Source organism: Aythya marila, assembly GCF_965140915.1.
Source record: "Aythya marila genome assembly, chromosome: 2".
NCBI lineage: Eukaryota > Metazoa > Chordata > Aves > Anseriformes > Anatidae > Aythya > Aythya marila.
Window position 1 is genome coordinate 66,097,655 of NC_139043.1, and position 22,871 is coordinate 66,120,525.

The window sequence follows — 22,871 nt, forward strand, 5'->3', positions numbered from 1 at the left end:
GGCAAAGAAGTCCATCATTCAAATACCAAATCATCACAAAACCAAGGCTCATAGCATCATCTTTGGAGAACAGGGCAGCAATTTTATTACATTAGAGCTTTTTCAAGAAACCTATAAAATAAAGGGTTCTTGCCCTAAGCAGCTGCAGTCCTTCTTGTCCAAAGTGAAAAACTTCTACTCATACAGACTTAATTATTCTGAAAGCAGAAGTAAAGAAGTTATTCCCATAATGTAAAGTCACCCACATAACATCCTGTATGCCACTATATGAAGTACAGAGGTAAAGAGAAACAAACAAGCAGTACTGTATGTTTTTGTTGCTATATCAGTTTTGTCCCAGCTCTACTTTCTGACTCATATGGCCTCGAGAAGGTCTCATATTCTAAATTTAAGTTGCTTATAGAAAATATTTAACTTCTGCACCAATCTTTCACATCCAAAACTTAATGCTCCAATTCATTTCAAGGCCTATACCTGGAAGTCTTCCAACTTCCATGTGTATTTTATAGTCAACTGTATTTGTAAAAATAGACATTTTGACCAAGTTTAATCAAATTGTAGTTTTATACATTCTATCTTGTGACATATAATTCATTGTATACTAATATAGCAATCAATCAAGATACTGCTTTTTCAAATTCAAACCAGGAAAAAGATCCTGTTTTTGTTTGGTTTTGTTCTTGTTGTTATTTGTTTTTGTGTGTGTGTGTGTGTTTTTTTTTTTTTCCTTCTTCGTCAGATAAACTCTAGGTTCTATATATTTGAAAGACAAAAATATAGGGCACCTCTTTCATAAGATGGCCCCTGGATGAAAGTCACCTGTCCATAAACATCTGCTCTGAGGTCAAAAAGGCAGTGTTAAGTTTGTAGCCTTTTACCTCTATGGAAAAAGTAAACTGTCCATAGTACAACACAGTCTTAACAAGTAGTTTAATTATGCGTGTCTGTTTTGAAAATACTATGATAAACACTGAAGAAATTGTGGTGACTGCACTGAATTTTGAAACATGAGGTGGAAAAAAAATGAATAATGGAAAAGCACATTCTTATGAAAATGAATGAGAGGGGAAAGACAGATGACAGTAATAGACAAAGCCTCTAGTTCCTAGGAAAGGATATGAGAAGAACAGAGTGGAGTGACTGCTCAGAAAGCAAGCACCCGTTCAGAAAGGAAGTTTCCCAACTCTTTGTACAGTGTTGTGTTAGAATCACAAATTAAATCGTGAAGAGACCAATTTGTCCAGCTGGGATTGTGGCTGAGCTGGAAGAAATCATACAGGAAGAAAGGAACAGAATTAGATATAACCAGCAAACAGTAGAATCTTGGAGGGGCACAATAAAACGACAAACATGTAAAAAGAGATGCAAAACGCAAGGAACAAAAAAAGACAGCCTATAGAGTAGGTGAGGTGTAGGAGGAAGATAACAATACCCAGCTTTGAAAAAGGAAGAGAACTACAGAGTGGACTGAGCTAAATTTCTACAATTCATGAAGAGGCAACAAAAACTTATTTCTGAGCTTCTAGGAAAAAGTGCATGCTAAGTAACAGCCAACACACATTTGTCAGGGAAAGCATTCCAAGCAATCTCGTTTTCCTTCCGTAATGGAGCTACAGTTCCTTTGACACATGTACAAGAACCCTCATATATAAAGACCATAATATGTATGCAAGTGTGAATCCTCATACCTTAACAAAACAGGCCTCTAGTTTTTCTCTGTGATAGTTTAAACAGCACATGCATCTGCATATATCTGATCTGCATATATGAGGCAAGTCAGATACAGACACACCTTCTGATTTAGTAAATGGCTAAATCTGGGAAAAAGGATTTCCAAGGCCAGAACTGATTTAAGTAGAGACGTGTGTCATTCATTCCCTGTCCATATTTACAAGGCCTACAAAGTCAAGCCTGCCTGGTGACAGAAGTCTGATGAAGCATCCTTCTAGCTGTAGAATAGTTACTCTTTCCCTAGCAAGCAAGTTGTATACTCAGAGTTAAAAATAATACTAACTTTGTAGTAATTACTAAGGTTTTACTAAGAGTACAGCAAAAATGGATGTGTGATGTGTGATGGAACAGACCGTATGTTATATTTGCAGATTAAATTAAATTAGCAAAGCTGAAAGTGTTTCATTATACAGGAATGAAGTTCAAAATGGCCTGAACAAACTGAACAAGCAATCTCAAGGCAGAATTTTATTAAGGGCAAATGCAAAACAGGAAGAATCAGCTGCAGAATTATGAGAACTGAAAAGCTGTAAGTAGCTGTTATTCCACAATAGCCTGTGGGTCATTGCTCACCCAATTCATACCTGAATCAACATGTATGACAACACCACAGAAAAAGCAAGCAATTTTCACAGAATCACAGAATTTCAAGGTTGGAAGAGACCTCAAGATCATCGAGTCTAACCTCTGACCTAACACTAACAAGTCCTCCACTAAACCATATCACTAAGCTCTACATCTAAACATCTTTTAAAGACCTCCAGGGATGATGACTCCACCACTTCCCTGGGCAGCCCATTCCAATGCCTAACAACCCTTTCAGTAAAGAAGTTCTTCCTAATATCCAACCTAACCTCCCCTGGCGCAACTTTAGCCCATTCTCCCTTGTCCTGTCACCAGGCACATGGGAGAATAGACGAACCCCCACCTCACTACAGCCTCCTTTAAGGTACCTATAGAGAGCAATAAGGTCGCCCCTGAGCTGCCTTTTCTCCAGGCTGAACAAACCCAGCTCCCTCAGCCATTCCTCGCAGGACTTGTTCTCCAGGCCCCTCACCAGCTTCGTCACCCTGCTCTGGACACACTCGAGCACCTCGATGTCCTTCTTGTAGCGAGGGGCCCAAAACTGAACACAGTACTCGAGGTGCGGCCTCACCAGAGCCGAGTACAGGGGGACGATCACTTCCCTAGACCTGCTGACCACACTGCTTCTGATACAAGCCAGGATGCTGTTGGCCTTCTTGGCCACCTGAGCACACTGCTGGCTCATATTCAGCCGACTAATTTTGATACAGCATTACATGACCCACAAACCAAGTAAGCTTTCCAATTCTCTTGACACTGGCAAGACTTAAGCTGTGCTCAGTTTTAGGTACCATGGAGCAAAAATGACATGGAACATGGCACAGCATACAGAGCAGAAAAAAGATGCTTGATCACAGGCATCATCACAAAATACTACTGGAAGTGGGGGGAGACATTAAGAAAATCAGGGTGCTCAAAGCTTAAGAGAAGCAAAGCCTTAAGGAAGATGACTATTCTGTAAATGCAGGAAGTGAAGAAATGCACTCTTTATACTCATCACAAGTCCAGTACTAGCTGCCCTAGCTCAATTTTTCTTCACTGTGATTAATGTAACACTTTAACTTCGTATTTCAAGAGTTTTGTACAGAGGTTGTTAAGAAGTTTAGACAACTTTCAAGAATTGTTTGGCTATAGTTTGTCTTAATTGCGACAACTGATACGTCACAACTCTGTAAAGTACCTTCTATCCTTCCTATAAGCAATAATTATTTCAATGAAGTACTTACAACAAGAAGAGATGAAAGCAAGGGAGGAAAGAAAAGAGTAAAAATCTCTCCAAGGAGCAGGATCAAGAAATGCTTCAGACTTTCTTTAGAAGCAGAAGTGCTAAAATCCTGTTTTCTCCTGTCTATACCTCTCCCCACCACCTCGGGCCATCTGCATGCCTGCGCTGCCAAAGAATCCTAAAGGTGCATCTTAAAAGATAGAAAACAACAAAACAAAACAACACCCACAGCCAAGAATACTAGCAGGTAAATTCCAGACAGCTCTTTGCTTACAGTAGTTCTGGGAAGGGGGTGGGAGGGAATCCCCCAAGGAACCCATATTACTTAATACTGCTCCCCACCCCAGGGTTAGTGCACACACACAGTGACTGACTGCTCTGAACTGCATTAAACCTGCTTGGAGCACAAGATGTAGATGGCAAAAGGAAAAATTGGTAAAAATCTGCAACGCTGCATGTCATTTTAAAAATAATGATGTACATGGAAACTTAGATCAAATGTAAACAGAAATAAGGGACAAAACATTTTGACTAAATTTCGCTGTTCTTATTTCCACTAATTACATACATACAGGAAAGCAAAAAGCTATTTCACTTAAAAGTTGCATAAACTGAAAGCTCTTTACTTTTGAAAGTCACACAGTCTCTCTGCAACAATTTATCTTAAGTGTTAGATTTAGGAAGGATTCCTTTGCTAAAAACCAACATGGAGCAATTGGTATACATAACAGTGAATAAAATTAAGGCACAGCAATCAAAATATTTTTACTTTATATAACGGAAGTTTCTCCTATATCTAACACTGCACAAGGTATCTTGCACAATGAAAAGATAAGCAGAAGTCCCTTACACTGCCTCGCTTTGCCAGAGAATCACCGTAGTCTGCTGGCAAAGTCCGCTTGCTGGACTTTTTCTGCTCATGTTCAACTGCATCTTCAATTATAGGCTCAAGCCTCATCTGGACAAACACCAAAGATTTGGATCAATTTCTTTTCATTATACAGCGAGGAAAGATCTAAAATCCTTTTCAAAACTTCTGAAATCTTTAGAAAACTCTATAGAACTCACTGGTGTTTAAATAAAAAGAAAATGCAAAAACCTATTGAGGCTGTGGCCTTATATTACACGATCTACAAAAAAAAAAAAAAAAAAAAAAACACCACAGTCTGAAGCTCAAACTTAGCAGATAATTAAATTCTAGATTCCCCCTCCCCTTTTTTTAAAAAGGCTTTTCAGCTGCAAGCTTTTTAGATCTGTACCAAAAGACTTGCTCTAGGATTCAATGCAGTCACTCATATAGTGTTCGTTCTTAGAGTGTGTTAATACAAGCATCTATAATCTAAATGAAGTTTACTAAACAGAATCTTTAAATTTAATGTTGCTGTCCATTGGACAAGTTTGTCAAATAAAGAGCCTATCTTTGTGTAGAACTCCTTCTTCCCCAACCTTTCCAATACTGTATCTATATATTTTCTCCTCAGCAGATACAATTCTTTTTTGTTACCTCTGTGAGAATTGTGGTGTCATATGAAGGCTGATACTTTTCTTTTTCGTGTGCAGTTCGTTTTTCCATCTTTTCTCTGTCTGTTTTCTGTTTCCTGTCTGCTCCTTTTGGCTAAAAATGAACAGTTACATGAATAAAAAAGTGGGTGTAAAACAGCTTTATAACTGAAATCTGATCACAGAAGTCAAGCAGTAACATAAAGATGTCTCCCATCTTTATGAGAGCTTCTGAGAGACTTATTAAGTATCTGTTTTCTACTGTTACCTTAAAAACTTTAATTTGACAGCTGGCTGAATGCAGATGGTCTGTATATTCTCCATTTTCTGTCTGTTTAAATGTGTCAACCTGAATCCTAAAAGGAACTCCTTTCTCTCCTCCGTGTTTACGAGGGGTAAATTCAGTGCTGATACAATGTACCTGAAAAAATAAGCACACAAATAAAACCCTCAAAAGTGTCCTATACATGAATTTCACTAGGTGTTAGCAACAGCAAGTACATTTTTAAGGACAAGTAACATGACCCAGCCTATCTGAGGACCAAGCTGCATGACTATCTTTTTTTCCTGCCCATTTGCAAACGAAGCCAAAAACATTATACTTGAGCTGGCAGGGAAGAAGGGAAACAAGTGTGTGACTGAAATTGCTCCAAAAACCAGAAGGCATTATAGATTCTTATTAAATGAGAAATTGTAAGCTGTCACATTAGATCTTAAGAAAAATGTATGCGCATGACAACTGTATCTACCATGAATATAACAAAAACTTTTCAACATACTATTGTCAAAGACGTTATACCTACAGTAAATTTGAGTTACTTGTAATAAATGCTACGAGAACTACAGAAGGTCCCTGACTGGAAGAGTTTTTCATCTCACGTGAACACAAGGTATTTTCAAATATGCCCAACTTCCAGTAAAAGTCAGATTTTTAACCAGTATATAATTGCCTGAAATGCTTTTGAAACTACATCAGCCTAAAGACTGCATTTATCAGCTAGAAATAACCCTAAAACATACATAATGAAAAAATCAGTGCAACCGCAAGAGCTATAATTAATCTCACTGGACAGTGCTCCTGATTTTTTGGTTGCTTCTGGAATATTAGGCAAGTTAAACACCATGGACAGAAGCATACCTTACACTGCTAAAGACCATGTGCAGTACTATTCTGCTTTCTGTGGCCTTCAAAAACAGAGAACCACAGATTGGAAACTGAAGCATAGCCAGGGCAGCTAATTGCTATGCTGCAATTATACTTGCATAATCAGAACCAATTTATCTCACACTTCTTCACAAAACACTATGTTTTAGTAATCATATAACTGTCAACAGAAAAAATGTCTTTGATTGCACCAGATCAAAGTTAATTTATTGACAATGCTGCATTTAACCTATGGCAGCCTCAGTAAGAAAAATTGCTACCTCAAACTCTATACTATTTCTCCATAATAAAAACAAGTCTGATACAAAAGTAGGCTAAAAATTTGAATGCAAAACTAAACACTCTAAACAAATTCCAAGGAAAGCACCTTCAATTGTCCTGAATATCAAATCAAAAAATAAACAGCAAAAATCCTACTACGAGGAAGCCTACTGATATAAGAAACTTATCTGAACGTTTAAAGACCTATTTGTAGCACATTAACATTTTGTATCCTCAAGCCAAGCTTCTGTTGAAGCTCATCAATAGGACAGTGGGTCTCCCAACTAAAATAATGCGATAGTGACAGTTATTTACGATAAATGAATTTTAATACTCCAGATAACTAAATATTTTTACCATGAAATCTTTCTTCAAAAAGCTTTTTGAAAACCTTTTGTTTCTAAAAGCTGCTTTTATAAGATCAAATTAAGTTGAAAAACCTAACATGGAACCCTTACAGATTAGTTGCTATGAACCTGTGTTTCTTAAAAAGCTGGTATTTAATGACTATCTCACAAACAACAAACAAGAAACTTACATACACAAATATACAACTTATGCAAATATACTGTTGTTTGTGACCTGTAAGGCACCAAACACAGACATCCAGTCAAGTAAAGTTTCAAACCTGAATAAAAGCAGATGTACATTTTGTTGGATCCCACAAAAATTCAACTGCATTGAGCTGGCTTGGATTTGTCTTGATATCAATGACTCCAACAGACATTGGAATATCTGTATTAAAATAAGTAGTATATATTTTAAAATTATAATATTCCAAGAAAATACTAGAAATACATTGTAATACAAGGTTACCATGAGCACATGCGATTAAGGGAGAAAATGTGGGCTTTGCCAGCTTAAACATAAACAGTTTCTCAGGACTGATCTGAAGAATCTTAGTAGACTTAACATACAAAGTGCTCAACGTTTGGGAGCTCCTCCCCTGCCAGCCTGCCCACCCATCCACCTACAGCTTATGCACCAAATACTATAAAGTAATGCAAAATAAAGAAACCATATTGGAGCCATTTCCACAGTCTGCTTTTATCTGTGTTCTCCTAATAACTGTAATATTTAGGAATCAAAATTACAAAGAGCACTAAATGTATAAAGTTGCAGAATTGCAATCTTACCTCTGCAACACTTAAAGGTTTTAAAAGAATATGAAAGTGGTAAGAACATTTTTGTTTGAAATACATTAAGACAAAGTGGCACACAGAAAACTGGTCTGCGTTTTTTTCATCAGTGCTAGCAGAAATACGACCATGTTCAATTTAAATGTGGGTATTTAATCTAATATAACTCCAACAGATAGAAACAATTATACCTAAGTCAAGAAGTCTGTCCCCAGGGCGGTTCCATTTCCATCCTTCTAGCTGCTGGTGTTCTGTATATTGCAACCTTCTATCATGGAACACAACTCTTATAATACTCTAATGAAGAAGAAAACAATGATGAGCCACAACATTACTACTAGAAATAGCCTGAAGATAGACCACTAAAGCACTCTGAAACAGCCATACTGCTAACAAATAGGTATTAACAAAAACAACAACAAAACAGTTCACAACCATCAGTATCCCTAAGTATTCTAGAATACAGAAATAAAACTGAACAGCAGGAAAACTTGGTAAAAGTGCAAAAAAAAATTTACATCTTATTGCATATTCTAAGGTCACTATAAGTTATGCACAGCAAACAGAGCAACACTGACAGCACAGTATCAATTCTGTATGCTACATACACTTGTTTTAGAAAACTTGTTTAGAAAGCAAAAGCCTTCATTTATTCTGAAAAGGGGTGAATACAGTTTGACCATTTTTTAATGGGCAATTTTGTGAAATACTGCAGAAAGTTTTAAGAAATTAATAAAAAAATCTTCCTAGTACTTACAAACGTATTTACAATAAATCTATTATTTTAGTTAATAGCAAGGAATAATAAACAACTTCCAAACTATTTGAGCTTTTCTACCTAAAATATTCGTTTAAAGATACTAGGATTTGATTAACTTTAATCAGCTAGAAGCAATTATCCAGCAATACCTATTTTTGTGACCAGTTCTGCTACAACTGTGCTCTTAACCATATTAAATAAATTTCTGTTCTGCTGTATGAATGCATATACAAAGAAATTTGTTGCACAGAAGAAAAAATATATATGTTGTATTTATGAATTAATACTGAATGAACAAAACTTAGACAATTTTTTTGAAGTATTTTCTTTCATTTCTACGGTCATATTAATAGTGGACAAAATTGGTAAAAACAAAACCAAATGTACAACTTCTAAATGAAGTGCCTCTTCTTCACGATACATTTCCTTAGTTTTATTTTAAAGGTAACAAAGTGCATATGCATACACACAAACACACTGCCCCTTTTTCACTGCACTGTTTGACAGCTATGAAGCTTCAAAGTATCTGGAGCCACTTTCACCACCATGAAATGTCTTCTTTGTTCAAGTTCTGGGATTCCAGTATTTAAGTTTCCTAAGTTTTTTTTTTTTTCTGATGCAGCACCACAACACCTTGCTGTAAGAAAGTTTCCTTTTTTCAACTCTTACATTGCTTTGTCCCAGTCTACCTACCAAATGATTCATAACTAATGTATGAACCTATCATATGGCAGCAGACTGATTCTCCAAAGCTATATGGAAATAGCACCTAAGGGGGCAAAATATGCAGCAGGCTTATTACATCAAGTCAAAATGCCAGGCTGTAAAGTTTTAATTGTAGAGCTCACAAATCCCAACTTTATGCTTTTGCTTAGAACTTCTTGAAATTATCTCTGAACAAGCATCCCACAGACAAGTAAGAGCAAAGCATAGGACTACACAAGCCAGCCAAATTTCACCAATGATATAGACCAAAGCTGACAGGTAAAGACTCAGTCTCCCACAGACACACCATTCTGATGTAATTTTGCAGTACCACTGTCAAAGTAACTTTATTGAAAAGATGTTTCCTTCTTCCCCCAATAAAAAACACGAATACGATTCTTTTTTTTTTTTTTTGGAAAATTTGATAAAAGTTGTCAGATGCTTAAGAGAAAAATCCTATCTCCCCCACCCCCCCCACAGTAATTATTTTAATAATTTGTACCATGAATTGGACATTTTTCACTGTGCCTCAATTCTTATACTTTGTGCAATACCTCTGATTCACAGTATCCTTCTGATAATATTAAAGCATAAGGAAACAAATATGGATTAAGTACAGGAGTTTAGCTACAGGACAAACTGTTCATTGAGCAGCAGAATTAGAGAGGTCCATGGAGTTCCTATGAATTAATCTCCTACATGTCAATATCTCACTGTTCCAAAAACCACAGGTTGGGCTACGTGCATTTTCCATTACATGTATTAATAAACATGCTCACTACGCTTCTTCTTTCTGAGTTACCCTCTAGCTTCCTTCCACACTTCCTAATGAACTGGAAAAAGAGATGGCTCAGAAGACATTGGATACAAGTCTACAGACAAGTAGGTATCAAGCCTAACATGGAAAAAAAAAAAAAAAAAAAGCTGCCTTCACTACACACAAGCACTCTATGCACTGGATTTTTTTCTTTTAATACTACTGGTCAACAGTCACTCAACAAGTAGCTAGCATTGGCAGAAAAAATAAAAAACAAAAAACAAACACAATCATAAAATATACAGCCTCTGTATTGGATTTATCTACCCTAACTTCAGATATTCATGAGTTCAACACTGTTACCACAGTCTCGTTTAACTGCGCAGAAACACACAGGTACATTTAGTGGAGATTCATCTCACCTTAAAGCAGATCAGACTGCACACTGCACAAAGACTAAATGAAGTGATACCTCCCCTTCAGTTATCTAAAGATACATGAAATGAACTCATTCATAAAAGGGGAAATGCATACATATATAATCTTGTAATTTGTAGTAAACCTGAAACCAAAACCCAACAAAACTAAGCACTAGGATCTTCTGTGCCTACTTTTATTGGTCAGATCAGCTAGTCCATCACGTTCCATGAGTCAGTGTACAATAAAAGGTTAAATACTGCTCTCTACATATGCAATCAGTAGAGGTTTGTTAGTAACACTATCTGGAGAACTTCTCACCTTCACCAGTTTTCCATTGATTTCTGGTATGTCTCCAGCTTTCCGATTATCTAGCATCCGTATTTCATAGGACTGACCTATAAAGAAAAAAAATTTGTATGAACAAAACAGTCAGATCACAAAGCCATTTTGTGTTTAATTCAACTAAATTAGCCTCTGGTTCATATATGGTACACAAGAATATCAGTACCTGAAAGTTCACGCCTGAACTTGAACCTGAAGGTTCACTTTACAGCACAGGAATTGGTGCAACAACAATTTTTTTTTTGATTCATATCAAACTACAGATATTTCCAAAGCTTAAGCATTTCATTTTACATTCAGTGCAAGTATTTTTTTTCTGGTGCGTTCCTGGTTTTGTTTTTCTTTCCCCCCAAAAAAAGTACACCATAAAAGCTGAATTCTGTCATTTTTGAAATTGATGAAAGGCAACATACTGAGAACCACAGCCTAGTCTTCTGAAACAATGTTGAATGCATGAAGTGAGTTTTTATACTCTTCATACAAAACATACTGTTCTCCCATGTTTAATTTTGTCCATGTACTTGTTACCTTTGTATGATCGTTAGGCTTTGTATGATTTCAGAAATAAGCATTTAGCATAAGAGCTTGTTACCAGTTATTTCATATGAGTGAACCCATTTTTCTAGTCAATATGACAAACTGTTGTGTTTAAAACAGAGAAGGCTAGAATGTATCTTAACTACAGTGACTTTTTCTTCCAATGTGCGCAGCACATATTCATTTGCAAATCATGCTTCCCTTACTAAAAATAAAGGATAAAATAATACTTCAAGAGATTCACTGAGATCACGTGCAGTACATGCATTGCCTTCTGTATTACCCTCCAAACAGTCTTTACATTCTATTATTTCCTACATTTAGAAGATATTTATTGGCCTGCCCTACAAGGTAAAGAATCAGCTGTTTTTCCTCTGCGAATAAGCAAATGATTTCTTCAACTCCTTTCACAGCTCCATCAATTGGTGTCACCTACAACCACAACGCAGGGGCTTTTGGTTTTGCTGTAACACACTTAGCCCATTTATGTACCTACACTATATACCTGCAGGCATTTTTTACTCCAGCAACATTTGAATATTGGTAACATAAATCTATATAAAAATTAAATGTACCTCGTGCAGCTGAGCAAAGCATCAGATTATTTCAACTCTTATATTTATAAGGACTACTTTTTCCTATTATCAAGATTTATTCAATTACCGGTGTTATTTTATTCACATGGAAATATAACACATGCAAGCCCGTCTGAGTGTATACATAGCATATGGATTTTTTAAATTCAGCACTACTAATAAAATTCCTGCAAAACTTTCTCTGTTCTCCTCCACCATTGTTTTGAAAGGGCGAGAAAGAAAAAATCAACCGGATCACTTGCTCTAGAAGTGTTGCTAACCTTTCTCTTTTGTAAAATTTTAGGTACAAAATGGCATTAAGGAAGATTTGATGAAGGCAATAATCAAGGAATATGAGAGGCTCAAAAATGCAAAAATGGTATTAGTGAGTTTTTGAGACAAAGGAAAAGATACATTCCATTCTGGAGTTTTGGACACATAGCTGATTTTGAAGTATGAAAAGCAGTACAGCACTGATTATTCTAGTCATTTCAGTGCTGAGCACTCTGCTCTTTCCTCAAAAGTAGTCACAGGAACAATATAACACAGGGCACTAGGAAGTTTAACTGCTGAAGTTTAACACTGGAACTGTGGTAGTACCCTCTTTCACAAAAATAACATAATCACAGAATAGTTAAGGTTGAAAGAGACCTCCGGAGGTCATCTGGTCCAACCTTTCTGTTCAAGCAGGGACACCTAGAGCTGGTTGCCCAGGACCAAGTCCAAACAACTTTTAAATTACCTCCATAGATGGGGACTCTATAACCTCTCTGGGCGACCTGTGCCAGTGCCCCGTTATCCACAATGTAAAGAGGAGCTTCCCAACATTCAAAGGGAACCTGTGTTTCAGTTTGTGCCCACTGCTTCTTGTCCTGTCACTAGCCAAAACTGAAAATAGCCCAGCTTCATTCTCTTTGCACCCTCCCTTGAAGCATCTGTACATAAGACCCCTCTGAGCCTTCTCTTCTCTCAGCTCCCTCGGCTTTTCTTCATCAGAGAGCTGCTCCAGTCCCTCCATCATCTTTGTGGTCCTTCTCTGGACTCTTTCCAGTATGTACATATCTCTCTTGCACAGGAGAACCCATAAAAGGACAAAGAACTTCCAGTCTGGCCTCACTCATGCTGAGTAGAGGGGAAAGGATCACCTCCCGTGACCTGCTGACAATACTTTGCCTAATGAAGACCATGACACCATTTGCCACTTTTGTTACAAGAACACCTTGCTGGCTGTTGTTCAATTTGGTGCCTGCCAGGGCCCCCAAGTCTTTTTCTGTCAAGCTCCTTTCCAGTTGGGTGGCCCTCAGCATGTACTGGTGCACGAAGTTGTTCCCCCCCACAGGTGCAGGACTTGACACTTGTGCTTGTTGAACTTCTGAAGGTTGCTGTCAGCCTGTTTTTCCAGCCTGACGAGATGCCTCTGGATGGCAGCATGATCTTCTGGTATATCAGCCACTCCTCCCAGTTTGTGTCACCTGAAAACCCACTGAGGGTGAACTCTGCCCCAGCATCCAAGTCATTAATGAAGATGTTAGACAGGAATGGACCCAATATTGGCCATGTCTTCTATTTCCACGTCTTATGTCAACAGGGCCCCTGTCCTTCATTTTTTTCTGTTTTCTCTAGTCTTCCTTTTGCCACATACAGCAGCTCTTCTTGTTGCCTTTGTCATTACTGCCCAGACTGAATTCCAGCTGGGATTAAGCTTTCCTCAACTTCATCCCTGCATGCTCAGACAGCGTCTCTGTATTCCTCCTAGGTTACCCGTTCCTGTTCCCACCTGCTGTATACTTCCTTTTCATGTTTGAGTTTGGCCAGGAGCTCCTTGTTCATCCATGCAGGCCTCCTGGCCTTTTTGCCTGACTTCCTGCATGTTGGGATTGACTGCTATTGAGGTGGGAGGTAATGACCCTTGCACATGAACTGGCTTTCTTGACCCCCTGTTTCCTCCAAGGCCTTATCCCATGGAACTCTACCAAGACGATCCTTGAAGAGGCCCAACTCTGCTCTTCTGAAGTCCAGTGATGTGATCTTGCTTTCTACTCTGCTCCTCTCAGGATCCTGAACTCCACCATCCCAGGGTCACTGCAGCCAAGTTTACCTTCAACCTTGGCATCCTCAACAAGCCCTTCCTTATTGTGAGTATGAGCTCTTAGCTGAGCACCTCCCCTTACTAGCTTGTCTGTCACTTGTATCACTAAGTTGTTATTGATGTTCTCCAGGAACCTCCTGGATTGTTATGCCCTGCTGTGCCCTCAAGCAGAAAGATACCAGGTTGGTTGAAGTCCCTCATGAGGATCCAGGCCTGTGAACATAAGACTACTTCTGGGTGCTACAGAGGGCCTCATCTACTTGTTCCTCCTGCTCAGGTGGCCTGTAGCAGGCACTCACTACAATGTCTGATGTTTATCCTTATCCATAAACTCTCAGGTGGCTCATCACCTGTCCCCATTCTTCAGGCATTCCAGTTATTCCTCCACATAAATGGAAACAGCATCTTCTCACCTCTCTGCCCTGTCTTTCCTAAAGAGTGTGTATCGTTGCATTACAAGCCATCCTACCCTGTCTCTGTGATCCCAACAGGATCATAGCCCTAAAATTGCACAAAGATTTCTAATCATCACATCTGCTGCACGCATTAGTGCCCATGCACTTCAGAAAGGCATCCTACCATGCCAATTTTCCAGAAAGGGTTTGGGGTTTCCCCATAACTGTGCTTTGTAAACATTTCCTTTCTCCATGCAGATACTGGAGAAATACTGCAAATACCCTGTTTATGACAGCCTTGTTTTGTTCATTTTTTTGTTCCCTTTTACTCACATCACTCCAGGCACTTTGCTCATCAACACTGTACATCACTCCCTCACAGAGCTGCTTGTAACTTTCCCTCTCCCATCATTCGTAGCTAGAGCTCTCCTTACCTACACACTTCCCCTTTAACAACAATTCTCTTCCACGCCACTCCAGCTCTTTGAGGATACACACATCTAGCATAACAGCAGCCAGCTTAGAATACTGACCTAACACCTACAAAACATATTCTCCACAGACTCATTTAACAAGTCTTAGTTAATAAGAACCCTGCAAACCCCTGAGCAACCACCCATCATCACTCCAAGATCTGAACTTCTAGAATCAGCTTTAACTGAAAACCTAATCGCTTAAAATATTCTATTTTTAGCTATTCTATTATTAGCTATTCCAATTAAAATTCTTACTGGCAGAGGGTAAAATCAGAGCTTACCTAAGTATTCCGTTAGGAAATGTCTTATCTTAACAGACAGGACAAACATTCCCTTTGCCTCTGGAATTCCCAATCAGAATACACTAAGACAACTGCTGATGAAGTTGAAGAGGCTATCAGGTCTCTATGGTACTCCTCCTACTCACAATCCTCTTGAAAATGATTTAAGCAAGAGACTGTCTGATAATGGGGCTGAACTAGAAAACAGAAAAGTGAGGTGACCAGGATTAAAATCACTCCTTTTCTAGATGATTTAATCCAACTTATTACACTGACATCTGTATCAGTATAACTCGGAGTAATGTAAACTACAAAATATGACCAGAACTATTCAGATCCCTATTTCACACTGAAGTCAGTGTGAAAGATATAATCTCTCAAAACTATCCCATGATTAATATTTTAGTACTTAGGGCTTGTACTAACAGCTAAGAGAGAAACTGTTAGAAAAAAAAAAAAAAAACAATCTAGGCAGCAGAAGTATTTGTCTTTCTATCTGAAGTATTGGCACAAAAGAGAAGTTGGATAAGTGCTTGTTTCCGAATTTATTTTGAAAAAGGATATACCGATGCCTTTATTTTTCAACATCACAAGAAGTTACCTAGGACACTGAAAAACAGCAAAAGAACTTTGCAAAAGAAACCTTTATATTAGAAGAGATTTTCAAGGCCTGATGAAACAATTACAGTTATTTCAGACAGCGCTACTTAAATAGCAAGCTCTTCTCAGAAGCCAGATAACACCTTTTTTTAAAAAAACAAACAAATAAAAAAGATTCATCAGCTTGCCATCTTGTGCTGGTTCTGCAGCAGACTGAGCTGACCTTGAAGCTCTGTGTTTGGTCAGGGAGGTTGGATCCTGACACTGAAAGAAACAAAGAATATCTCTACAGATACAAAACTTGAAAGTTTTGTAAATAGTGCAAAGCATCTTGCTGGTCCAGCATAGTGCTGCAATTGCACTGTTTTTTCCTAAATGGAGGATGCAGGGTACAAGAAGTGACAAAAAATAAGGTAAACCTGACTAAACAAATTGCAATCATAAGGTTTGCAACAAACTATTAACAGCCTAACAAACTTACAATCCTCTCATTAGGAGACAAATCAAGTAATGTTTAAAGCATATTTAGATGGATTGGCTGCTACAAGATGAAGCACTTGGCAACTTTATTCACGTGGAAAGCTCACAATAATTCCTTGTCACCATCAAATTACATACAATCCTGCCTTCATAGATTTAAGGGGCCCAGTACACAGTTCAACATTTTCAGGCACTAGTAATGCATCATCAGACATTCACACTACTAGTAGTAACATTTCAACTTGAGCAAAAAGGCTATATTATCAAAAATACACAGGTAAAATACACACATTCTGTAATCTAGTTAAGCAATTGAGTTAAATCTCACCAAAACTAGTGAAAATTCACCACTACATATTTTAACCTGTCCTCTTAAACTGCATAATAAGGCTGTACACTGCTCAGAGAACTACAGAAGAACTAAAAGATTAATTGTAGCAAAATGTAACAGGATAGGAGGTATAAGTTTTGTATGAATAGTAATAATAATAATAATAGTAATAGTAATAATAGTAATAGTAATAGTAGTAGTAATAATAATAATAATAATAATAATAAAAACTGTGCTGCAGAACTTCTAATTATAGTGCTGTCTATTAAGAGATTTTTGGGTCCAAGTACACAAAGAAAAGAAAAAGCAAAACCAAAACCATAGAAACAATGAACCTACAGCATTAGAGCTGGGGTAGGTAGGGAAGAGTATACAGAGCCCATCAGTATAGTCCATAAAATGTGAAAAAAATGTGAAATGAATCAGAGTTGAGTTCAAAACACTAGCTGACTCAGCTTAGGACTTCAGTGCAAGGACATTTCCAGAGGCAAGGGAGGTATTATCATATAGCAATGGCTACATTCAGATTATTTTATTCAGCAGTCAGGGCTATCTGTAGAAGAAACATTTTTCATGCAAGTCAGCCACAGGCTAAGAGGGAAAAAAAAAAAAAGAGTAAAACTCACATGAGATATTTATCTGCTTAATTCTGATAAATGTATACAGACAAAAGCATAATACACATGAACAGCAAAGGTAACCACAAAGGTACATGCACTTGCATTTTTTTTTTTTTTTTTTCAAACATGAGACTGTTCTGGGCAGGCATCCACAGCTAATTTGAGAGAGATCACAATGGCCTCTGTTACACAAAACTTTTTGTTTAGGAATTGACATATGAGCATTTACTGTGACTTTTGAGGGCGTTTGAGTGGAAAAAACATCAGAAAAACACGATATGCAAATGTCATCCAATTAATTTATTATTATTTAAGTTTAAACAGGAATGCAAAATTGGTTCTGTGTTTTAAGTAATTATTACTACCTGAAGTTTTTGTGTTGTCTTACCTAGGTTTGAGAAGTCGTATACTCCTAAAAATAAGTTATGTTTGTTTGATTTTACTGAGGGGCTGGGGAGAAGAGGATGAAGCAGGGAAGACACAGAACATAAAAAAATGAAACAGCCTATATGAACAGAATAATGATCAACTATAGCTATGAATGTGCCACATGGACAAAACAAGATGAGTAAACAAGATATCCAAACTCATTTTTTCAAGATATGAAACAAACCTAGTTTTAAGATTTGTATCATAAGCTGCTTTCACTGTAGCTATTCCTGCAACATACGCATACCAACCTTGATTCAAGTATGTAAGAGTTTCATCATATAATTTTACTGCTGGAGATGTCGCAGCACACATAACATACTGGAAGGGTGGATGTTTGGTCTCATTTTCTGGAGGAAGGCTGGAATCCTCCTGTTTGAAAATAGGCAGTGCCAAAACATCACTGAAAAGAAAAAAGAAATAACTCTGTGAGACCGTTGGCCCTGCTTTGCCTGAAGTTAAAAAAAAAAAAAAAAAAAAAGTGACTTACCTTCTTCTAATGTTTTAGGTTAGAACACATAAACAATGCTCTATGATCTAAGTAGACAATAAATACAGTTGTGCTGAACCTCTGAAAGTTTTATCTTTAGTTCCTGTCTCCACTGTAAAAAAGTTTATTTCTAACTTTTCACCTGTCTATACATGCAAGCTTGCCTGACGTACACATAGTTGAGAGCAATGCATGTACTTTCTCCTTTGAAATATTTTCCCTGAAGTAAATTATACTGAAAATTCTTCTCCCTATTTCGTATAATTTTATTTAATGTATGAATTCTGTTGACACTGAATATTTTTTCAATCTTAGTTGTTATTAGATCTTATCATATTGAGAATGATTAAGCAGATTCACAAAACATAAGTTACAGGGAGCATACACCAAGATCTGCTTCACTTATTTCAGAAAATGAGACCGGCAAAACTTTCAATCTGCAAAGTTTCTGAGGTTAAAAGAGCAATCCAGGCTGCTGTTTTGTCTTCCTTGTAAACAGTAAAATATCAAAAATAAAACCTCAGACATTAGTGCGTTCTACTCCATGACAGTGTTCTAGCATGGAATTTTTGTTCATGATGAAATTCGTATATGCAGCTCCATTAAATCTTCTCTGAAAATTAGTTTCTAAACTGAAGTAAGATTTCTCACGCAACCTCACTTGCTCAGTTTTAATCTAAAGGTACTTTTTCTGTTTACTTCCTTTCCATTTATCACAGAGATAAAACAAACTCGGGTTGTTTTATAGGAAGGGAATTCTGCAATCGCTCTCGATTTTCAACTCATACCTGGAGACTCAGAAAGTATCAGTATAATAATCAATCTTAAGAAGTGAAATTCCAGCCAATACATTTGTATCAAAGACGACTATAGTATAGTCTTGGCCTTAATAAATATGAGGTATTAGAAGTGCAGCTGGGGCACCCCAACATTTCTTTCAGAGCACATGCCACATGCAGTGAGGTAAAGCCCAGCCACATCATACACCACTACCCTGGGATCTGGAAGAAGCTACACTGACCTGAAAGAGGAAACACTTCTGAATGGTGAACAAGTCTAAGAAGTTTGTCTTTATCTTGTACAGGCTTCACAGTCTCTCCCAAAAGTAATAACTAGAATTGAAAGAAAAAAAAAAAAAAAAAAAAAAAAAAAAGACATCCTCATGGGTTCCTTTCCACTAGGAGGGAACCACAGGAGATGCTACAAACAAGCATGAAGGCAGGAAGCTGTCCCAAAAGCACAAGAGCCCTGCTGGACCATACCATAGTCACTGGTGATGCCAGGTTCCCAGACTGGAACCCTGAAGAGGCTGTATTTCTTAACTAGCAATAAAGGAGGATAAGAAACACCCATATAATAGAACTCTCCTATATGTATACAGAGAGTATAATATATAAAAGAAAATAATCTGTTTATATAGACAAAAGTAGCCACACATACAGAGGTAGGACAGAAAACTTCACTACTACTTGAGGATGACTAAGAACCACCCAGGTGCTTCAGGCCTTCTTGCCAGTCAGAAGGGCAGCCCAATGCAAGAGGGAGCACTGCGACAGGCCATTCCTCCTCAGAGAGAAGCGATGTCCCAAGACAGGACTTGGGACAGCCTTAGGAGGCTTTGCCTGTGACACACTTCAGCACCCAGAACACTGGTTGATGTTTTTAAGAGGAACTCTAAAACTGAAAGAACATGGCAACAAATACAATGTTTAAAATACACACAGAAGAGTAGAAGTGCAATAAAGCAGATATGCAAAGCATCTCACCAAATAAATAACCCTTAGTCCTTTACTACTTTCTGCAGTACTTGTTTTCATGTAACATGTAAAATTAAAAGTCTCATCTATTTATGAAAAATATCTTTCAAGCCTTCATTTTCCACCAAAGGTTTACCGACAGAAATACATCTGGTCTATCTTAAAATGTGTGTAGTGGTTTATGAAGTTGTTAAATTAACAACTTAAGGCACTTGAAGCCAACAAAAAAAGACAAATTTAGTCAACTTTAAACCTGCTTTGTCTAATACACACAAAGTGGTAATGACTAACTGCTACTGCAGGGGAAAGAACATATCCAGCTCCTCAACCCTACAATTTAGCCGTAGAGAGCACAATGCACATTCTTAAAAGCTACCATTCAAAAAAAAAAAAAAAAAAAAAGCTCCAGAAGGCAAATATAATATTTGCCTTGTGCATTCTAAGAATCTTCATGGATTTTCCCACATGAAACCACATATTTTTTCTGATAAAAGAAACAGTCTTCTAGGTACCAGTACATTCCAAATAAAAAGAGGAACCATTGCAATTCAAAACTATTTCTTAGAAATCTTTACTTGAACATCATTTAATTAACATTTAAGGTTTGTTCATGCAAAGAATGGCATGGCAGTGTCACTTAAATGTGTTCCCATCTGAAAACAGATAAAACCTGCAGGCAATTAAAGAGAGTCAGTAAGGTATTCATAAAGTATTTCAAATTGAGGTTTTAGATGTGTCAGTGATAAGTAAACGTGTTGATTTCAAACCATTAATTCCTCTTAACAAAAGTACTGAGAAATCTTTCTGACCTTCAGCAGTGAAGCTGCTACGGAACAACTGCTCTGTCTACCCTTCAGTCACAGTTTTATGGTACCCAAATGTGACCAGCTCTGTTCCATACCCAGGAGCCTAAGGTTCACCAGTGCAGGGTTTTTTGGGCAAAGCCAGCACAACAAATTCCTGCTGCATAGCGTGCACCCTCCCCACCCTTTCCCCTCAAAATATTCTGCAGGGCTTTTACGTAGGGATCTCTGTCAGTTCATAGCACAACCCAACACACAGCTACACAACCAACGCTAGAAGAAACAAGGTGATAAAAATCTTGGTGTGGAGAACCCCCTGTCCTATCCTGTGTGACTTGAGGGCAGGCACAATGGGTTAAGTCCAATTCCTTCCTCATGTTTAGTAACAGGAGCAATGAAATCAGCTAATGTCTGTGCTAACCTGGGAAATCATTGTAAGCACGCAGCACTGAGAAACACTGGAACACAAACTGCATGGCTCCCAGCTCTTGAAGGCCGAAAAACCTTGCTGCTTATCCTTATGGTAACTCACATAGAGACCATCTAAATTTCATTGTGACAAATGTTTTCTACAACAAGAATTCATTGCGCACTTGAAGAATTGATGTCAAGCACACTCACAATTCAGAGTAGGAAACCACGTGAAAGCATTCTTTCCTCCCCCAAAACAGAAACAATCTTCATTATACAACAAAAGTATGCTGTAAACACATCTGCAACACCCAATTTAACTATCTGTTTAACTATCTGTGCTACAGAAGTGCGTAAGTGAACGACTTCTAGAAGAGTAGCAGGAAGGCATACAATAGGAAGCAAGGTGCAGGTTACAACTTGAACCCCAGCATCCAGTTAGATGGAGCACATGTGTTAAGCTACCCTATTTTAAATAGCCTACATGAGTGAAGTCCAGAAAGACAACAAAAAATACGAGTTAACTCCTTCCCATGTTTGTGAAATGTCTTCTTCAACCACAAGATCACCTTTCTTCCAAATTCAAACCCCTCTTCAGAGCACTTTCTCTGAAGCATTACGAAAAGAACTTGCCTACTGGTAACATGGTCATAAAATAAATGAAGAACCTCCTGTCCTTACAAAACCAGGAACTGGCATGTCATCAAAAGTCAAAGTGACACTCCATCAATCATTGCCTTATCTGCCCTTCTGGGTTGTATACTTCTGGGTGTGAGAGTACTCAACCATCCAAGAACACGCAGGTCTTTTGAAAATTTAAACCATGGTTTACAAGGGCAAATACCTTGGGAAAAATGCTTCTTGAACAGGATTTGAATTGAAGTTAGGATTTGGAGTTATGCTCTACACTGTTAAGGTGTTGGAACAAGCAATAGGAAAACGTAAAGAGTTGATACTTCCTAACACTTTCCCTGTGTCCACATAAGCAAGCTCAACATGAGATGAGACCACCAGAAGGAGCTGCTGGGAAATAGCCTTCTCTGAAGTAATGCAAGATGAACTAGAAAACAGGTGTAAATGTAATGCCGAGCCTGGGAATCCCACAAACCATCCTAATGCGAACTGGTTAAAGGCCTCAATTTATGGCAGGCCTGGCAAAAGAAAAACACACACACCAAAATTCCACCACCAAAACCTCCGTATTCCTAAACTCATGACAGGACCAAGGAAAAGGTGTAATAGCATTTGCTTACAGTCACAAATCCTTGGTTCTCCATCCACTCCTCCAACACAGGGAGTCAGGCAACTGTCGTATAGGGATTGCTAAACTGGAATAATCCAAAAAGCCTAAGTGATGGTAAACCTGCTGCCCTGCTCTCCATCCCACATCATGGGAGGTGTACACAGAATACAGCTATGTAAGTCTTCCTTGACCTTTGGAAATGTATTCACGCATCTAATTGGAGAGGGGGATCAATGCCAGTGATGTAGAACATGAGGTTTACCTTTCAACATGGCCACTGAACTAAGTGCAACCATGCTTTATGCGTAGTAAGAAAGGCAGGAGGTTTGGGGATTTTCCTTTTCCCCAAACGCCTATTTCCAGACAGGTATTTACGTACTTGTGTCTGCACATACGATCTGGCTCCAAATCCAACCAGCACATGGAATTTTATTTTAGAGTCCACAGGTCAGTAAAACTTAATTTTTCTACAGTGGAACACATTAAAGTAGTCGAGACTAGTACAAAGGTAGCTTTTAAATTTATTATGCAGAAATAATGCTTACATTTGAGAAAAATAAAAACCCCTTTCAAGTTACCTTAAGTTCTACTTTTTAAAAAGGAATATATAACCCATGGCAGAGTCTCAGAAGAGTGGGTGGTGTTAAGGAAAGCAAAAACAGTCATCCTGTCAGAAAATAACAGCAGCCACAAGGAAAACAGGGCACGAATGACATAACTCCATTTTTTATTTTTTTTGCACAATGACAATACATTAAAGACAG

The 22,871-nt window shown here is 37.9% G+C and overlaps 1 protein-coding gene across 6 annotated transcripts in view; it reads right to left on the minus strand.

The window, feature by feature from the left end:
- The window catches only part of UBP1 (upstream binding protein 1), a 53,228-nt gene that overhangs the window by 11,288 nt on the left and 19,069 nt on the right, over positions 1–22,871 (minus strand). For 3 of the 6 annotated variants that reach the window (XM_082754960.1, XM_082754959.1, XM_082754961.1), the window contains 7 exons: positions 17,655–17,806; positions 10,567–10,643; positions 7,798–7,903; positions 7,096–7,202; positions 5,310–5,462; positions 5,046–5,156; positions 4,392–4,499 (listed from right to left, as the gene is read on the minus strand). In XM_082754960.1, coding sequence (XP_082611086.1) covers positions 4,392–4,499; positions 5,046–5,156; positions 5,310–5,462; positions 7,096–7,202; positions 7,798–7,903; positions 10,567–10,643; positions 17,655–17,806 — 814 coding nt within the window. Of the gene's footprint in view, positions 1–4,391; positions 4,500–5,045; positions 5,157–5,309; positions 5,463–7,095; positions 7,203–7,797; positions 7,904–10,566; positions 10,644–17,654; positions 17,807–18,914; positions 19,006–22,871 lie in introns of all 6 variants that reach the window. The other 3 variants (XM_082754962.1, XM_082754963.1, XM_082754964.1) reach the window with 2 other exon arrangements.